Source organism: Stegastes partitus, unplaced genomic scaffold (genome assembly GCF_000690725.1).
Source record: "Stegastes partitus isolate 25-593 unplaced genomic scaffold, Stegastes_partitus-1.0.2 Scaffold558, whole genome shotgun sequence".
NCBI classification, from domain to species: domain Eukaryota; kingdom Metazoa; phylum Chordata; class Actinopteri; family Pomacentridae; genus Stegastes; species Stegastes partitus.
The window spans coordinates 3,595-24,084 of record NW_007578289.1 but is presented as its reverse complement, the minus strand read 5'-3'; the positions used below and the strand labels follow the sequence as shown (position 1 = coordinate 24,084).

The 20,490-nt window shown below is 41.6% G+C and overlaps 1 protein-coding gene across 2 annotated transcripts in view; it reads left to right on the top strand.

Annotated features, from left to right (window-relative positions):
- LOC103362136 (vascular endothelial growth factor receptor 1-like) overlaps positions 1-20,490 on the top strand; it is a 31,843-nt gene that overhangs the window by 7,872 nt on the left and 3,481 nt on the right. Inside the window, exons 5-16 of one of the 2 annotated variants that reach the window (XM_008288408.1) lie at positions 2,135-2,300; positions 2,398-2,534; positions 4,109-4,280; positions 4,464-4,581; positions 4,932-5,101; positions 5,194-5,341; positions 12,126-12,249; positions 13,431-13,539; positions 15,311-15,619; positions 18,340-18,486; positions 18,562-18,693; positions 19,678-19,784. In XM_008288408.1, coding sequence (XP_008286630.1) covers positions 2,135-2,300; positions 2,398-2,534; positions 4,109-4,280; positions 4,464-4,581; positions 4,932-5,101; positions 5,194-5,341; positions 12,126-12,249; positions 13,431-13,539; positions 15,311-15,619; positions 18,340-18,486; positions 18,562-18,693; positions 19,678-19,784 — 1,839 coding nt within the window. Of the gene's footprint in view, positions 1-2,134; positions 2,301-2,397; positions 2,535-4,108; positions 4,281-4,463; positions 4,582-4,931; positions 5,102-5,193; positions 5,342-7,302; positions 8,872-12,125; positions 12,250-13,430; positions 13,540-15,310; positions 15,620-18,339; positions 18,487-18,561; positions 18,694-19,677; positions 19,785-20,490 lie in introns of those variants that run through there. The other variant, XM_008288409.1, reaches the window with a different exon arrangement.

The following is a 20,490-nucleotide window of genomic DNA, read 5'->3' as shown; positions in this document are numbered from 1 at the left end:
AGTAGCTCCTCAAGGTCAACAGGATTCAACATGATTGTCTCTACAAATGTATTTCCAATACCAGAAAACAGTTGCTGAGATGTCTTAGTCTGAACCAGGTGCTGCAATCATGACTCAATAAACAAGAGAACAAGAAAAACGTCTAAGAACTTAAAATTCTCAGGAATTGGGATGCAGGAAGCGCAGAAGAATTGGACTAACCAGGCCCTGCATGTCATATCCACAAACACACACACACACATGTTTTTGTCCTTCCTCCATCTCCTCACAAATGCCTGGAACCACTAAGGTAATTATTCTAAAAATAGATCTCCTCCTCTTCCTTCATCTCCCTCCTCTTTCCCTGCGCTGGCCCGTCTAAACCAGGAATCCACTCGCTGTCACAGTCTCTGGAGTGTTTTTTTCCTGGAAGGACTTTGCACTTTGCCTGGGTCTTAAACGTGACCCTTCTTAGCAGGAACAATACCCAGGAGCCTCTGCTCTCGCGCTCCAGCCGTGAAAGTGACTGGGAGGTCCCGGAGGTCTGAGATGACAGGGTCGCCGTGGGGTTTCAGTCAAAATGTCTATATCCTGTAGTAACAGGATGCGAGGAGATGGACTGGAGTCACGTTTCTTGTATCCTGACTCCTCCTCTTTTTCCCTCCACCTCCGCTATCGCCTCCACCTTCGCCTCGTCTCCATGTAGGGTTAGAGGATGAGGGTAAGAGGGGCATCGAGGGCACTGAGGGTGCTCAGACAGGGCGTCAGTGAGTCCAGGAGGAGGAAGGAGGGGCGGGGGAAGTATCTACTTTGACTGAGAGGGGAGGAGGAAGAGCTCCGAGGGTCACCTCACTCTGGGAGGGGGGATATCAGCCAGTTCACACTGGGGGTGCAGGAGTGGGGGAAAAGTGTGTGTGTGATGGGGGTGGAGGGGAGTCTACCTGTTCCCCTGAGAGAGGGTGGGAGGCTTCCACTGTGTCATAGAAATTCTAGTAAACATTTCCTTGTAGTGGCCTCCAAGAAAACAACAAGGTTATACAATTACACAGGAGTCCACGACAACCAGGAATTATAAAAGCAACACGGTGAGAACACAGTCAGGGTCAGTCTTCTGGGCGCTTTTATGTGGCTAAAAATTGCACAGATTCCCAAAAGGATGTGTGATTATCTCACTGCAGCCTGAGCTGGATCTGCAAAGTGAACAGTGCAGATGAATTTTAACTCAAATGGTGCAGTTAAGTCAACGCAGTTTTGCTCAGGTTCAACAAAACTAAGTTTGCTGATGTTAAGTCTCCAGCTTGTGTTGCACTTTTACAGATTTTTGCATGTGTTTCTCTATCAATAGCTGGCTTGAAAGATGAAATTTAAAGAGAGACAGCAAATATGGGCAAAGAGAACAGATTAATGATGTGCAGTAAAGGCTCAAGCTAGCAGGGAGTCCATGCAGAGAGAGTTCACACTCACAGAGTTCACATAAACCCCTCAACTATCATGTCACCCCAAAACCAAAATGACTTTAGTTTGAACATGAACTATTGAACTGCTTGAGCTGAGATTAATTTTTAAAAGCCTCTTTAGATGTGTAGACTCATTTTCAAAGGAGTCCCCAAATTGGGAAAGCAACATTTACGTCTCATGTTTGAAAGCATCAAAAGAAAAGACAGCAACATACATCAATGATTAGTTACTGTTAGTTAGTCAAGCACATTTAAGGGACTGTGTGTCTCAGCTATGTGCAACATTACAACACTGGTTTGGGCATTGAATGTCCCAAATTAGACTTATGATTAGACTTGGACTTAAGATGTCATTCATGACCTCTTAATGCCCTTCAGTAGCTGTTCTGGATTTATGTTCTCCCTGATCACAAATCTAATCTAAATGGCATATACCAATGTTTCCTTCTTCGAATTATTCAAATCTTTGCAGGATGTTGCACTCACAGTATGACCACATTCCATTTGCGGCTTTTGTGATGAAATCCAAAATTAATCACTGTGACCTTTTCATTTTTAGCCATGATTCAGTTGTTCTCTAATCTTGTACGTGAGATGTCAGATTTGCTCAATGTGATAAAAGTGTGATGAACCTGTGAATCAGATTGTGGTACAGTAAAGCATGTGATGGGTGTTTCCCCTCCTTGATTCTCCCACAGTTCCCCAGCAACAGCCTGCGTCCAGACCAGAGGAACATAATGTGGAGCAGCAAACGAGGCTTCACCATCCGAACTCCCACTTTCTACTACATCGGCCTCTTCTACTGCCAAACCGTCATCGACGGGGCCAAACACAAGTCACGTATTTACTTTGTGCACAGACCAGGTAAGCGTGCCGTCCGTGCAGCATCACACCTAAACATGCATGTGTCTCCGTGGTCCTCTTTGACATGTTACTGTATTTTTTTTTCTTCTTCCCCCAGTGAGCAACATCACAGAGGTGTATCTGAACAGCAGTGGACCTATGCAGGCCCTGAAGGGAGAGAAGCTGGTCTTGAACTGCACCGCCACCGCCGAGTTAAACACCAGAGTCAACATCACCTGGGACTACCCTGGAAAGGTCAGGCCTGCATTAAAGTCTGTGGAGACCAGAGAAGCACAGGTTTAGATGACAAATGACCTTTGATAGAGACTGAGCAGGAGTGCATTCATCAGCTACATTCTGCTGTCTGAGAGGAACAGTACACCTCTTCACCCGCTGTGATCTGAGATGTGATGGTCACCTGGCAGGCTGGTAAAGATGCCTGTCTGGTGATGCCAAAGTGCCACTGAGAAACATGTACACACATGTCAAGCACACACATTTAATTTTTTTACTTAAGCAGAGCAAAATCTATCTACTTTTCAATGTTCTCGAAATAAAAATTAAAATTGCCAGAAGAAAAACACACAAAATAGCGCACAGTGTCAGTAAAGCAACACCTTGTCTTTCCTCCACTGATCATACAAGTTCAATCCCCTCCTCTAGATTTTTAGTCTATGAATTAAATCACATTTAAGTACATTGTGAAGGTGGTTGTACCTCATGGCTTTAGTTAGATTTATGACAAATTTATGAAGCTTTATGGATCAGTACTTAAACCATCTGTAAGTAAATTTACATCGGCAGGTGGTGGGGGAAAAAAAAACCTTTATATTGAGCTCTCGAATCCATCAGGAAGCCCTTTTAATGGATAATTTGGCTACTTTCCTTCTACATAATAAAGATGTCAGAGAATCTTTACCATTATCTATTTATTAATAACCTTTGCAATGTTAAAGGACGTTTTGGTTATTAAATAGAGAAAACTACATCTTTTAAAACATTTAGGTGTGTCTTATTCGAAAATTGTGCCAACATTTCTGAAGTAAAAAATATGAACTAGTCTATAAACAGTAGTGAAAAGAAGAAAAAAAAAAACTTACTTACGCACAATTTTATGCTACTTTATTTTTCCATTTTGTTCAAATTCAGAGAGAAATAATGCACTTTCTACTCCACTACATTTATTTTAAAGCTTTTTTTGCTAGTTGCTTCAAAGATAAGGATTTTTACACAAAGGATCATAAATAATAAGGTTTTTGAAATACAACACATTGTTGGATATTAAATCAGTTGTTTTCAATCTCTTTGTCTAGATGTCTTACAAAAAGCAATGTGTTGTTGGGGGTCACATTTCAGATCCACCGAATAGTGATATTTCCCTCTTGACTTCTCATATGGTTTTATTATAAGAAACAAAATCTAAATCTAAATCTCAGATTTATTTGCTGTGTGTATCAAAAACTTTATATAAAGTATTTCAATATAAAGTTGTTGAAAGTCCACCTGCTGCAGCTACAACAGTAATATGCTGATGACACACTTCAGTATTAATGATGTCAGTGGGACCAAACAAGACCTTTAACTTTAATATTTTGCTGCTAATACTTCTGTTCTTTTACTTTAGTTCAATTATCTTGCTTAGGTAAAGAATCTGAATACTTCTTTCACCACTGTTCAAAGAGCATGTGTCATTACACTAGTAAGGCACTGTATGCTGCACAGGAGGTCAAACATTTCAGCAGGTCTTGGATTTTCAAAATAAACTCTGAGGGTACACAGGTGAGCCTTCGGTGTTAATTCTGTGGCTCTTCTTCCTTCTCAACCTTCAGAGTAACAATGCCGGCTCCACTTCCAAAAGGCTCCTGAGACACCAAACTCACATGTTGTTCTACAGTATTCTAACCATCCCAAAGCTTCACCGCTCCGACCGAGGCCTCTACACATGCCGCGTCACCAGCGGTGATCAAAGCAAACAGCAGAAAGTCACTGTTATCGTCTATGGTGAGTGTTTTCCACTGAAATTTCATGTGTCATATATTCGGATCACTCACTGCAGACAGGCTTCCTCATATTATGATGAGTTTCATATTTTCCATGTGTTTCACCAACATTTTTTCTTTACAACCTCAGTCATTTACATCTGCTGTCCTACATGATCATGTGAATGTGCCTCTTCAATTTCAGATCGTCCGTTTATCCGTCTGAAGCCCAGAAATGGATCTGTGGTGGTGGTACAATCAGGACAGAAATCTTACAGAATCTCGCCCAAACTACGAGCATTTCCTGTCCCTGAAGTCATCTGGTAAGAGATCACCCAACTGTCTTGAGTTCAGAGTTTCCCTTTTAATGTTCACTTCCCTGCCTTGCCTCACATGATTGGGCATCAAAGCCTCGCCTTCCTTTCATAATGATTAAAAAAACGCCTGCAAATGTATTTTAGCTTACTGACATCCTTCCTCATTTCTCTGGAAAGGTGTTGGTGTAATGTTTTCTTTAGCAACAATACATAGCTCATCAGATTGTGTCATGGAATCTACCAAAGCAATTATGTAATTTCCCTCATTATAATTTGGATTTATAAAGGCAATCACACAAACCTCTTACTCTCCTTTTTAAAACTTTGCTCAAATTTGTTTTGTTTTTCTCTAAAAGGTTCAAGGACGGCAAGGTGGCAGCAGAGCAGTGCTCCAGATACCACATGGATGGAACTTCCCTGATTATCCGAGATGTCGCAGAGGAGGATGCCGGGACGTACACTGTCCTAGTACGAATCCAGGAATATGGACTCTACCAGAATCTCACGCTCACACTTGTGGTCAATGGTGAGAAAAAACAGATAGCTTCTTCAGTTCCGACTATCTCCCCCTACACTGGTTAAACTTGGTTCTTGCATCTTTCTGTTTGTTTCTCACAGTGAGTCCACAGATAGGGGAGAAAGCGGTGTCGTTGCAGGACCCCGGATCTGTCCCGCGGGGCAGCAGACAAGCCCTGCACTGCACATCCCACGGAGTCCCTCCTCCCCACATCCAGTGGCTCTGGCATCCCTGCCCGCCCAAAGGCCTGTAAGTAGTAGAGGACCAGAAGCAGTGTAGTGTGCAGATTTCCCTGCAAATTGATATTATTTTTCACCTCAGACAGAATCAGCTGCCATGACAAGCTTCACTTTAGGTGTCTTGTTCCTTAACATGCATATAATGTATCAAAAGCACAACAAAGATCCATACTGAGTTTTTATCTGACACAGTAGAACTTTAAATCAACTCAGTATCTGGTATCTTATTAAACTGCAATATGCAAAAGCAGCTAAATGTGCTGAACTCCATTCACATGCTGCCGGAGAGGCTAAAAATAACAATGATGCTGTAATGCTGCACACACATACAGCACAAATAATGATGTTTGTTTTATGTTACTCATTGGTGTGTGTGTGATTTTGGAAAAACGAGACATGTTTTGTCTATTCCAGCGTGTGTTCAGACAGAACTTCCTTCTTGTAACCAGAACAGATGCCTTTGGGGGCCTTTCATGTGCGGGAATGTGTGAAAATGTGTGTGTTTGTTTGTGTGCATGCACCCACGTAAGTGTGTGTATATGTGCGCGCATGTGTGTTTCATTATACCTGTGTTTATATGTTTGTTTGCTTGTGCAGCTCTTTCTTCATATTTTTGTTTTCTTACTGTCCATGTGTCCTTTTCCATATGTTTGTTTAAGTGCATGTGAATATGGAGCCTATGTGTGTGTGTCTGAGTGTATGTGTGTGTGTGTGTGTCTGAGTGTATGTGTGTGTGTGTGTGTGTGTGGCGCGTGAGTGGTGCATTCACAGACACAGTACACGGTGTATCTCAGACTTGAAAGGACAGAGAAAAAAAAACACACTTCAATAGAGGCCAGTTCCGTGCTCTCAGTCACGATTCGTTGGTTTCCAAATCAAACGCTATGATTTAATGAATTTCCGTTCCAGGACGCAGGGTGAGAGGCCTGTTTATTATTGTGATTGCACACTGCATCCTGTGATGCTTTCTCTTATATCTGACACACACTCTATATACAAAGTTCTCATGAGAAATGGCCCAACTTGTCAATGCCAAGAGACGGTCACTGAGTCAAGTCAAACACACACGAGCGCTCGAGCAGGCTCTTGGCAGAAACATTGATTGAGCTGCTCTCTGAGGTCACACACTTATTGTGTTCCTTACGACCAAGTCAGAAAGGTTAAGTATTACCTGAGAGCACCACAGCAGCCGCCCATACTCTATTCCCCCTCCGAGACACACTGACATCATCGGTGTACTTGACCCTTAACCCTGGCAGTCTCACGTGGCGCCATGCCAACGTGCCTCTAATGTGGTTTGGTCCATCCATCTTTGCCAGAACTAATCTACATAATGTACATGAAAATCTTTTTAAATCTCCAGCAGTGCTTAAGGACTAAATCTGGGTTGAGTGACGTAAACTCTTTATCCTGTAGAAATGTAAACCTTTACATAGAAGATGTGGTCATTTTTATTTCTTTATTTTTTTATTTGCATTGTACGAATGTATGTATGAGAGTATCTTTGTCTTGTTTCACAGTAAGATGTCACATGCAATCTGCACATGCATGAAACTGTGCCAAAACCAATTTATTTTATGGTCATTTTGATTAATCTATGTTTGACATTTAGATTTTAACTGATTGTTATTCCCTTAAAATGTGAGTCAACTGGAAATGCATTGCAGCCTCATTAACAACAGAAACAATGAGGCGTAAACATTTTTTAAAAATGCAACAAAAAGGCAATTATTTCTTACAAAACAGACAGAAGACAGCAATATACACAGCAGTTAGACATCTACAGGCTGTGAAGGTGAAGTGAGTGAAGTCTAATTGCACAGTAATGTCCCAGCAGATTACATTTGACCTCTTAACTGGCTGAGTTATGGTCCTTTGTGAAGCTCTGTTCTGGTTCCACTTCAGTGTCTGTACTGTTTCTTTAGACTGGTAGTTTTGGTTGGATCCTCACTAGGCCCTTGTTCTTTGCAGCCCTGCTGCACCACAAGCCTGACGGCGTGCTGGAGGAGGCCCAGGGACAGTGGACCAGGCTGGGCCAGGCTGATGGGGGCCTCGCGCCTGGGTCCTGGGTCCACTCCTGGGTCTGGCCCTGGGAACCGCAGCGCTCTTATCTGGCCCGGGCAGGAGGCGCACTGGGCTTCCTGTGCGAAAATCAGAGAGCTTTTCCTCTCGTTGTTTGGCTTCCTCTCCGACGCGAGACGCTTCCCAGCGGCGTGATTGTCCCTTCGTCTTCAAACGTGGCACAGTCCGCTTCCTCAAGAGCTTGATCTATTCTTGAGAGCACCCCCACACCCCTTCCCCCAACTCTGCTGCCCCCCACACATACCTCTCCAACCCCCTTCCCTCACCAGCTCTGCCCTCCACCCCAGACCAGCATCCTCCACCTCTGCAGAAGAACAACTCCCCATCGCCTCCCACCTTGGAGCCCACCTCCCCTCCATCGCCACCACCTCCACACACTCATCAGTGCCTCTCCACAGCAGCCAGAAACCCTCAGTGACATTAACATTGACCCTAAGTGATGATCCTGATGCTTGCTAAACTGTAAGGGTGAGGAAAGAGACTTGGACCACTGCTGAGCAGTGAGGACCAGGAGGAAACCGGGAGTTAAATACGCCACAACACTAAGGATATAAGGACACCTGCTTTACTGATTATTTATTTATTTCCTTCATTTTCCCAATTCAAGCCCTCCCCGACACCAGGCTGTCCTGTAGTTTTATGCTTTTTTTTTTACATGTCACAGACATTTTGAGCCAGAAGAAGTGCAATTCCATCCATCCACCAGCCACATTTCTGGAGCTGCTTTGCTTGTTTTTTGTGTCCTAGAGTGGTACTATAATGGGTGCATGAACCATGCTTGTCCCAAGCCCTGATCTGATTCTGACATCCACAAAAGCTGTGAGTTTCTGTTCCGATTTTTAGCCACGGGTAGAAGGTCAAATGTGCTTACCATGGACGGGCGAAACAGGAGAGAGGACAAGCTTTGTGTTGTTCACTATGGGATGCCTTCAGTTCTCTATTAAAAGACTGACGGTCAGCAGACGCCTACCATGTAGGAAGTCTGCGCAGACCAGAGACTATCCTGTGTTGTCCACTGTCATCCCATGTCAAAATGTCTTCTTTGTGTGTCAAACGATGTTAGTATAACAGCCCTGTTGTCTTTGTATTGGAAGTTAATTAAAACCTAAATGTATGTGTGATACCACAAGCCATTTTAAAGAGAGTGAGTGCAGTCTGTGTTTGAGTAAAGTCCATGTGTGACAGTGTGTGTGTCAGTGCAGGAGCATGTTGGTGTGTGTGTGTGTGTCCCATTCTACGGGTGTCTGCCAATGTGATTCATTCCATGTATACAGATGTTCTATGAGTAATATATGAATCTAATATTTAATAATTTTATACAACTAACTTACATATGACAAATGACAATATTTGCCAACTCTGTATGAAGATGTATTGAAGTGTTATATCAGTTGTTGTTTTTTTTCGTTTCGTTTTTTTTTTTTTTTTTTTGCATTAAACTTTGCTTATATTTGTGTATTGGTGTATACGCTCTGTGGTTATTTTTGGGGGTTGAGACAGGAACAGACAGGGACAGCGGTAAAAGTATATTTTAGGCAACAAAACAGGACAGGAAGAAAAGGCAGGAGATGACCCCCACTGATACACAACTTGGAACAGTTCATTCATATTTCCAGGCGGCTGCTGCTCACCCTGTTGGCAGGCACACACTGCGTGAATGTGGTACGTTTGTGCATGCATGTGTTCGCTTTCTGTGTCTAACCACCTTTATGTCCACACATCCATCCAACTAATTTTATCTGTGTGGGTGTGGGTGTGTGTGAGGGTGACTTTGAGTGAGAAGGCTTTTCCTGGGAAGCGTGGGAGTGTGAGCTGGTGCAATGTGAGTCTGGATGGTTGGTGGGTGTGGATATGTGCATGCGTGCATTTGCCCAGCATGTTGGCGAATGTGTGTGTGTCAGGCCTGTAGTGTCATGCACAGGGTGGGTCGGCTGTGCCGTCGCACACGATGCCAAGAGGAAGAGTAATCAGGCAGCAGAGAGGAACCACAGTCAGGGAGGAGCTCGGGACAGACAGAGAAGGATGACGACAAGGATACAGACAGAGACAGACGCGGTGACACATCCATAAACAGGCAGAGGATCAATGAACAGAGTGGAAATGACAGTTTACAAGGAGGATGATGGCTAATGTCTAAATAATGAAGGTGCATTCCTTTGCTCAATAGATAGGTAGGTAGGTAGACAGACACAATAAGTTTTACGTAAATGCTAGGAATTTTTACTCCATTGCTCATTGCTCTCAAAGTACAAAACATCCATGCATTCAAACAAGAGCAACAGGTTAAAGACAGGAAAATGACTTTTGAACGACTATGCACACATTTAGATATGTATAAAGGAGCGTATTTAAAGTGAAACAAAGGTTTAGTGTAAATTGTGCAGATTCTGATGATGAATAAATATGTGATGGGTGGAGGCCAGTGTTGCTGGAATGAACTAATAACAGGTATATGATGTACAGTATGTAGAGTGGTCAATGAGTTTAATGGAGCTGTAGATGAAAAGATCAAAATTTCTCCTGGATGTGAAATATGGAGCTACACAACCCTAAAATGATTACCTCAGTCAAACTGAAACATGAACAGCGTGTTTAAATCTTATTAAAGCATAAGTCCTGAAAACAGATTAATTATATGTTGTCCAGTAGCTAAATCTGTTGCCATGGAACCAGCTAAGCTAAACTAACTAGCTGCTACATTTTACCTATGAAACATGAGAGAGGTGACTTATCAGGTTTGTCAGGCTCACCTTTTTTGAATATCCATCATTCAAAAAGAGCTGAAGGTTCCACTATCTTCTGTTACTGTGCAATTTGTTATTCAGCATTTTGTTTTTTCCACTTTCAAGGCCAAATCTACATCCAGTACAGCAGCTGCCATAAGAACTTAAAACCTCTGTGATTTTTTACAAAGTTAAACTGGATCCTGACTTCACTTTGTGAATGCAGAAGAAAAACTGCAAGGCAGCACGAGTACAATGATTATACAGTAACTTGTTTTTTTTTTTTTCCATATTTATAAAAGCTCTCTTCTAATGCTGTTACATCTTTGCAGCTATAATCTCTGCTGTCTAAAGAATGTCTCTACTGTGCTCTCATTACAGATATGTTTGCTATAACCCCCTCTACTTCTCAATGGATATGCCTCCTCTGTCAAACCAAGCTCTAGATATTAGACTGATTTTGGATAGGGTTGTGCTTATCTAAACATACGAAGTAAGCAATATGATGGACAGTTGAGGAAGGCTGATTTCAAGGTTGTATTTTTGGTTATTAGCATAGCGTTGGGATTTTGAGTAAGATTTTCTAACTTTTGAAACAAGACATATTGTGTCCACATACCGTGCGGTTGTGCCCATTCAGCTTGAGGGTTGACGATTGTTTCTAAAGAGAATGTATTTGTTAAATCAGCTGGGTTTAAAAGCATAAATTAATTAAGATAGTATTACGTATTACCTAAGCTCTTGGATAAAAAATGAAAAAAAAAACACACACACACACAAAAAAAAAAAAAACAATGAAGATTGTCAATAAAAATCCAACTGGAAGCTCTTCAAAATACATTTTTTTTTAACAAACAAACAAACAAAAACTCATTAAATAAATTCTAAGGACAAATTTGTTGATTGGACAATGAAGAAGAAAGAATGAATTATTCTGGTCATTAACATCAGCTGACCTAAAAACATCTATTTTTATGAACAGCGTTAAATCTGGGACGATGTTCCAAAACGTAGCACAGTTACTCATTTCTTCTTGTAGCTGTATTCCTTTACATTACATTTATCGTCATATTTGATGGCAAACTTCAAATGAATCTTAATAATCAAATTAAAAAGGGTTCTGTGCGCATCTTACTGCAAACTGCTGCTGAATCAGACAATTCTCAGGAAATTATGGAACAAATATAGAGGCTGGGGCACACTGCTTAATTTAGCCTTTTATTGTGCAAACAGACTAATATTTCAACACTGAAGTCACAGCAGTGTTGAAATATTGGCCTGTTTGTACAATAAAAGGCTGTGAGTTAAGCCGCCTTTTCATCATTCAGTCATCATTTTTATAGAACAGTAATGAGGCACGGAGAAGTAGATGACACAGAATGCAGATTTCACTCCTCAGTGAAGCTTTTCCTTCATCTGAAACTAATTGATCAAACAATGTGGTTTTAGGGCCCCTCGCCAGCTTCTGGATGATGTTTTTCACCATTAAGAGATGTGCGTAAATAACCACAAAGCATCTTGCATAAGCTCCAGTTCCCACCGCTCTGCTGGTGTGTAATCTATGGATTTAGACTTGTGAGAGTCACCGAGGGACCGGAACTCCTGTCCTGGAAATGTGGGATGATTTGTTAAGAATGGGAGGAAACTAATCGACAGGATGACAATACCACCTCTGCATTCTATATAGATGAACAATCCAGCATTACATAGCACCCCAAAGATCCGCTATTGTCAGCTTGCAGGACAGGGAAAGAGGACATGATTGTATTGATAAAAATATGTTGGTGATGAGGGTTTTAATGTGAATCACAGCGAAGCATCAAGCAGCGACGATCAAGGTGTGTCCCTGGTGTGCTGGTCTTCCTCCTGCTGAGCACAGCTGAGAAAAACACACTCACGCTAACACCTGGAGGCAGAATGACTTGTGTCAACACAGCTGAGTCCTTATCCTCATCCTCCTCTTCCTCCTCCTCCTCCTCCTCCTTTAAGGTGTGTTTGTCCAGCGTCCTCCTCGCTGTGGAGCCCAGTGACGGAGGGCCTCCCCCCCATGTCGACTCACAATCGCATCCTGAGCGTTACTCACAGACAAGAAGTGCTTCAGGGGAAGAAGAAGGTAGGAAAAGCACGGAAACACATAATGTGACTGACAGAAGGGCTGTGATTGGGTAGAAGCAGGACTTTTAGTTACCCTAGTGGAGAAAATAAGATTTAAAACACACAAAAATGTTCTTTAGTTAGTTTGTAATGGAATAAAGATCCTAATTGCAGTTATTAGCTGGTCTCATTGCACTGATCTGAAGAGAGTTTGAATCTCATTTACAACTCTCACCACAGAGGACATCAAGGAAACTTCAATGTACACCCAGAACAATAAATGTGCTAACTGGAACCAAAACAATGGTTCTTTACAATGATATATATTTAGTTACAAAAAAAGACCCTTTGAGCAAGAGACTCTTTAAAAAGCCCTCAAAGAAACATCAAAAAATGACTCCTTTAGAAACCATAAATGATATTTCAAAGGATTCTTTAAGGAACTATTTCATAGATAGTTTCTTGTGGACCCATTTGGTTCCATTTTGATAAGAGGACTTTATAATCATTTAAGCAGTTTCTGTCCAATAAATTCAAATCTAACAATCTGACACTCTATAATACATTTAATTTTTTGTGTTCTGGACTGTTGATCAGATGGAACAACAAATGGAAAGACGCCAACTTGTGATTTGGGAAAGTGTGAGGAGCATTTCTCTGTGTTTTCTGATGTTTTATGGACCAAATGATAATTGTATGCCATTACCAGCCACCAAACCAAATAACATCTATAAAAATAAAGAATCTTTAGCACTTTAATGAACCACATGAAGTACAAGAAGAAGCATCCTCTAAATAAAGAGGTTTTTCAGCACTTTAAAGAACCAGAGAGTTGTCTGATTATTTTTCTGAGAGCACACTTTCCTTTACTAAATACTAAGAAAATCATTCCAGGTTCACTCATTAGATCAGTTTTTGCTCCTTTTCTTCGCTAACGTCTCCCTGCACACACACACACACACTTACGGATACTCTCTGATATTAATACTAACACACAGTTTGAGCATTGACCTGCCCCACTTAACTGGAAGTGGGCAGGAGGTCTGGCTCAGCAGCCTCTATTGTCTGCTCAGTGGGTCCATGGAAAATATGATTCCTGCCATCAGTGGCAGAGGTAACGAGCCTGAGCCTTATGAATGTGTGTTTTTCATAATGTGCAAAGCGCCGTTTTTTTTTCATGCGGATGTTTGTTCTCCATAGACGGTGGGGGTCCTGACTGTAGCGGAGGCCTTTGTGTCTGGAGTGTATCGCTGCATCGCCTCCAACTGTGCAGGCGCAGACCAGCTCGACATCCACTTCTACATCACAGGTGATCCCACATAAGGGCAGTCATCGTGGGGGTTTTCTTACTTGTTCACTTGGGGGTTTTTTTTCAGCTGTCATCTTACTTAAAATAACAAGTTTCGATCTTTTTTCAGTCATCTTCTCTTTTCTCTCTTTATTGCACCATCCTAAGCATGACTGTGAGCCTGCATCAGCTGATCTGCTCGATGCTTTCCAACTGTGAGGTCAAAACATCAACTACACAGAAAAAAACATATAAACATTACCTGAAAACATTTGCTAGAATTAGCAAAAAGTTTTAATATCTGATTGTTAGTAACCCAGTCAGATATAAGACCCTGCAGTGGTGAAATGCTTTAAAGTGCGCGATGTGAATTGCTTTCATATCCATGAACAACATGCACACTCATACATTCACTAATGGATCCACATCACCAAAATAATCTTTCCCTCCATCATCATTGCCAATAACTGAAGAGATTGTACAGTACTTATGTGCAAATGTACAGATTTTCATGAACAATATGAGTGAAAGGCGCCATGAAGCCGCAGAACCATTTAAACACTGAACATGTCAGGAAGGAAGATAAAGGTAAAATGTGAGGTAAAGAAATAAAGTAAAGGCAGACGCTTTACTCAACAGGAGAAAAATCAAGAGTGAAAAAAGAGCAGAGATGACTGGGACATAAATTATATAAAGCATGTGTTCAATCCTTAAGGTCATTTCACCATGAGAAGAATAGAAGTGTTAAAGACGTGCAAGGATACAGCAGCAACATCACTGAGAAGAGAGACCTTGATGCTCAAAAGCAATTGAGCTCAAACTGAAGTCTGGTTCCGGACCAGGAGCTGGAGTGAAGTTACAAGTGTATTATAATACTGCTGCTTCTTTTTTAGTTTTATATTTAAGAAATTAAACTTTTCACATCTTAACTTTGGTTTCTTTCAAAGTATTTGACATTTTGTATGAATAATATATATTTTTTAAATGCATTCAGTGGTGCTTAATTATAGATTTTCTAGTTCTTCAATGAACAGTACTGCACATGTGCCAGATACAAGAACTGAAGTGAAACTGAGCAGAAATCTCTGCACGTAAATATGGAACAAACCAAATGTTATGTGACACATCAGGTGAACTAAAATCAGTTCAAGTCTCTCGAAGCATGTGGAGTAAATCACGCAGGTCGAAATGCTTGGCAGAACAAACCAGTGTACGTGCACCACGTACATGCCGTAGACTGCAGTTTAGTGTACAGTGTGGAGCTGGATTAGTCACAAGTGATACAGGTTAAACTTTTTTGAGTGTGTACACATTTGTGTCTGTGTGTCAGGCTGCGTCGAGCTGTTAGTGTGTGAGCAACAGCGAAACAGGAACCTGGGGATCTTATCGTTCCACTTCCCCGTGCAGCGCACTTCCTTGGACTGGCAGGGCCGCTTTATTTCGGGAGGCCTTGGGGTGTTCGGGAAAGATAAACACTATCTGCCATCAGGAAACTCTCAAGCCATTTCCACGGGAAGTTTCAAATGGCTAAAGTAAATAAAAAGCCTTTTCACTGTATTCCACTAGCTGCTTTTACCCACAATAGCCATTCAACATTGTCATCAAAGGTTACAGAAATGGAGGATGGTGGAATCAGCTCTCCTGGTTTCAGGATCCAGACTTGAAACTGAGACGGCCGATTTATCTCAAACAGGAGATCAGTGAAGGGTTGTATTTTGTTCATGCTCCCTTTCCCTCCTCACCTCTTCTTTCCTGTTAATCCATCTTTGTGTGCCCTCTGTGTTTCCCTCAGATGTCCCAGGCGGCTTCAGTGTAAACCAGCAGGAGGAGGCCAGAGAGGGAGGAGACCTCCATCTCACCTGTTTAGCCAATAAGTACCTGTATACAGCGCTGTGGTGGCAACACGTAAATGACACAGAGGAGGCTCAAACCCTTGTTCCCGCCTTGAATAATCAGCATCTCACATTCGGGGAGTTCTCCAACTCACTGGTGCTGTTGCTAAGCAACCTGACAGCCAACGACTCTGGGGCGTACAGATGCTCCGCCCGCCACCTGGTCACCGGGCAGAAGACACACCTGGACACACAGGTGGAGGTTACAAGTGAGTAATCTCAACTTCAAGTTCTTCTCTTTATCTTTATCTTCAACACTGAGAAGGTTGAAATTTATTGACCGAATAGCAATTTTGGAATTTATGAACATTGATTTTCTTTTATTATTGTTATCTTTGGGGCTTGTCTAGGCCTAAATGTTAAATGTTTAGAACCCATGTTTTGGTATCTGAATTTCACTAACCTACCCTAAGCGCAATTTTGTGTATAAATGTGAACTTGAACATCTAATATTTTATTTTTTCTAAATAATTGTCTTTTTAATTGATATCTGAATTTGTGGAACCTTGAACCAAGTTTTCCTTACTTTAGTACAACTTCAACAAATTAGTTTTATAAAAAATGTCTCATACAGTTTTCATGAGCAAAGAAATTATCTATAGAGACCAAAACAGTTTTTTGTACCAGGATGAAAACATGATTATATGTTCTATGATGTTTGGCATTTTAACATGACGGTCTATGGGGGGACTGAGTTGCCTCAAGTGGTCATTTGAGGAACTGCAGTATTTGGCACTTTGGCATTGGCTTTATTTTTCAGCACCAGAAGTTCCACTTGAGTTCAACCTGAAGTACTGAGCAGTGAAATTTCTTAGTTGGGTATTCAGTTGCTCACAGTATGAGTGTAAGTTATTTGCCTCCATACAGATCATGTTATGCAGGTATTTAAAGAGCTCCAGTGGGCAGAATGATTTAGGTGACATAAAGCTGAATAAGGGCCCTTGAACCACAAGTGTTTTGCTCTTGGGGGCCTGTAGACATACATGCACATTCAGCTTCCCTCAAGACATTAATGAGTCATTTTTTAAGTCAAACTCGCCCTGATCTCTGTGTAAACTCACTGCCTCTTGATGTGTCTGTGTACTTATGTTGCACATACATACAAACAAACACCCACACTCTTTCACAGAGGTCTTGCTGCTTGGGAATTGGGTCCCCTCAACTTCCTGGGGCCCCACCCTAGCTTTGCTCTTGCGCTCCAGCTCAGCACCTCTTTCACGTGGGAATGAGCTCTTGTCTGGAGGAAGAGCACACAATGGCACTTCCCACAATGCCACATTTACAGGCCCCTGCACAGGGCTGCAGGAACAATCAGCCAATCAGACACTGTCAGGCCCCGGCCCTCGCGGACAATCATCAATTGTTGTCCAGGAGGAAGATAGGGGAAACAACAATCAGTCGCCGTGGTTAAGTGACTTTTCTTCGTGTCTTTTACGGCTGTTCTCCATACAATCAGGGCTCAACGCGTCAACTTCCTCCCTCGGGATCTCCACACGGGAATTACTAGAGAGACAGGGTGACCAGAAAGAGAAGGGCAGGGGGGCTGGAGAGGCAGAAAAGGGGGTAAATTGAGGAAACATTGAAACATGGGGTTAAAAAGATTTAGGGAGCATAGAGTCATCTGGGCTAATTATAGCCTGTGTGTATTGTAGTGTTACTATAATGTGTGAGAAGCTTCATTGTGTGAACTCATAGGCCAAAATCTGTCCACATGATGCAATACTACATTGTTGTTGCTCTGTCGACTTTCTATCGCAGGGTTTTTTGTTTTTTTTACGGGTGAGTAAAAAAACCCAAGAGGACCCAAACTCCAGCTGACTCACAGGTTGAAGCCAAGGCCACTTTTCTGCACGTGTGTCACTACCAGCACGCAGTTATTGTCCAAGAGTGGCACAGGTCCAGAAAAGTGTGGGAAAAAATAGCACTTGGTTTCACTTCATCACAAATGTGACTTCGACTATAAATATCTAGGACTGTTCTGGGACTAATATGTCAACAAACAGTTTTCAGGTAAATTGCAGTGGTGACAGAAAACACAAACTGCCCAGTGTAAAAAATATTCAAAGCAAGGTCATCTTGTCAAAGATTTACTTGAGATGAAGTCCAAAATATTTATTCGGAATTGTCATTTAAGCAGCTCTCTCAACACTCACTGGCTACTGCTGCTGTTTTTACTGTTCTGTTTTGTAAAGTGAAAGGTCAGCATAGTGTCAAACCAACAGAGAACGGTCATCAGCCTCTGTAGCTATCAATGAGAGAGTTTTAGTGACTTTAAGCTCATTTTTACATATTTTTCAGCCCTCAGTTTTACCATTTCGGTTAAATTTTACTGCTCTCATCAATGTTTTCTGCCACAACAAGCAGCTGTTTTCAAGGAAAAGCTCTAAAACCCCACGAAACACAACCTGCTCAGCATTAGAAAACAGCAAATAGACAGAGTTAGCAGCCAGTGTGTTTGCAGTTTTTTGTTGTTGTTTTTGTTGTTGTTTTTTCACCATATTAACATAAAAAGATGGCGATACGTCAAGTGGTTGTGGCTGCCTCCAGATAGACAAAAAAAAATCTGCAGATTTACAGGATCAAATGTAAAATGATTCATTATGCAGAATGACACCTTTCAACGGCCAATGTGGAGATTATTTAAACTACTTAATACTTTAGATATTCTGCAAAATGCATTGAGTTTTAATTAACAAATCTTTTCTAAAATCTTAACAAATTAACCATTGATGTCAAACAAATGTCGTGGAGTACAAATGTAAATATTTCTATATTCAGTAGTGGTAGAGTCGACGTGTGAAGGGGCATAAAATGTAAATACTTAAGTAAACCACAAGCACTGTACAGAACTGATAAGTTACAAAAAATGCATAAATACACACTCACACTTAAAGAACCAATGGATGTGTGTGTGTGTGTGTTTCTTTAGTTCTGGAGCCTCCGGTGCTGCTTAATAATTTGACAGATTGCACCGTCAACGTCAGCAGCTCGGTGACCCTCAGCTGTCCGTCTCAAGGCGTCCCACCTCCAACCATCACCTGGTACAAAGACGAACGCTCTCTGCTGCAGGGATCAGGTAAACTAAAAGATCCTCAACATGTGAAGTGTTGCTCTAACCTGGGGTCTGAAAGTTATTTACCACTATCTTCAGGTATCGTCATATCAGCAGAAGATGGCACCCTCCATATTGACCGAATCACAGTGGAGGACCAGGGTCTGTATACCTGCCAGGCCACCAATGAGAGAGGATCTGCAGAGAGTTCTGCCTATATATGGGTCAACAGTGAGTATCTGCGTTTTCAAGCCTTTGATTGGCTTTTACCTCAGACTGGTGGATGTGCATTGTTCCCATGTCTGTAAATAGATGTATAGTCTGGATGTATAGACGCACAGTTCACTAGATCACATTGTTTTATGTATTATGTGGTATTCATGCACGGAGGAGGTGTGTGTCAGTTCTATTAATGGAAGATGATGAACACCTGTTTATCAATTTCTGAGTAAACATTGATCAAAGTGCGTCTGAACATAAACACACTCAGCCTTTTGTTCAGATGCCCCCATTCACACACCCACACACACACACACACACGTCCGGAGGTAGTAGAGCAGGCAGGACCACTGTGGTTCTGCTACCCCCCTGTTTGAGTGACGTTCCCTGGCAGGAGTGGCGGACTCGCTTCCCTGTCCAGGTCTGGAAGGAGGAGGGTGTGTATATGTGTGTGTGTGTGTGTGTGTGTGTGTGTGTGTGTGCGTGCGTGCGTGTTGTTGTTGTGTTCTGATCAGTCAGGAAGGAAGCTGTCTCCCATTTTTATTTCCTCCGGAAGGGCCCGGCCTGCATCTCAGAGAGGCTTCCCGCTGTAGTGAGTTGGGCACTTCTTCATCCTCCCATTAAAAAAAGAGAAAAAAATAAACTCTGGATTTAATGAGGAGGATGGATGGCTGTGTTTTTGGATCGTGGTGTGACGGTGAAAACACAGTGCCGCACAGTGATTCTGGAAGGAAAATCCAAACATCAAGCGCCCATGTGAAATGATTTATTCACTCAGTTTGAAACTTTGATATGAAATAAAACTATTTTTAATGTCAGAGCTGCACTGACAAATTCAGTTTATATTTACAGTAACTGCAGTTCTCCAGATTTCTAACAACACTGAAAGTCCTGCGCTGCTCACTGCAAAATCGCCTACGTGCGATAAATAGATGCAACCTAATGGAAAATTTAAGCAATGTTTTTGCAACAGTGTGGGTTTGTGTGTGTTCACAGGTTCCTCAGAAGCTTCATTTTTGGAAATTCCCACTCTCACCTGTACCTGTGTGGTGGCCACTCTCTTCTGGCTTTTGCTCACACTTTTCATAAGGAAACTGAGACAGGTGAGGGGAAACAAGAAAAAGTTGTTTGGGGATTAATGAAAGTAATACAGCATAAGTTAAACAGTCTGGGTTTTCGACGTATGTCTGTAAATGTTCTTTTGTTGAACTGAGGATATGTCTTGCAAGCATCTCACTCCTTCTGCTCTCTTGAATCATTTTACTTGAGTCATGAGTTGCTGTTGTTGGTGAGTATGACTGCTTTGATGAATAAATGTGTTTCCCAAGGTTTTTTCTAGGGAGTGGCAAGCTGTGTGTATACATGTCTAGAGACGCATACTTCACACTAATACAGACAACTTATAGAGGTGTACAGCAATTTTGTAGTTATTTTTCATCTTCCAAGTCACATTTGTCTGTTCCGTGTCACGTACAAGGCACAACACAATAAGAAAAACAATTTGAAAGTTGAGGATTTAAAATTTGTTTAGATGCAGAATAGATCAAATTGTAATATACTAGAGTATCTTTATTTGATCACTTTCAAAATGTGCAGGAATATTCTGTGTCATGTAAGCCACCACATGCATTACCTGTAATAATATAATAAATAGTTGTAATAAATATTCATTATTTAGCTACAAGAACTACATTTTTTTTATCTTCCCAGTTTGTTTTTAAGATAGATAGATAGATAGATAGATAGATAGATAGATAGATAGATAGATAGATAGATAGATAGATAGATAGATAGATAGATAGATAGATA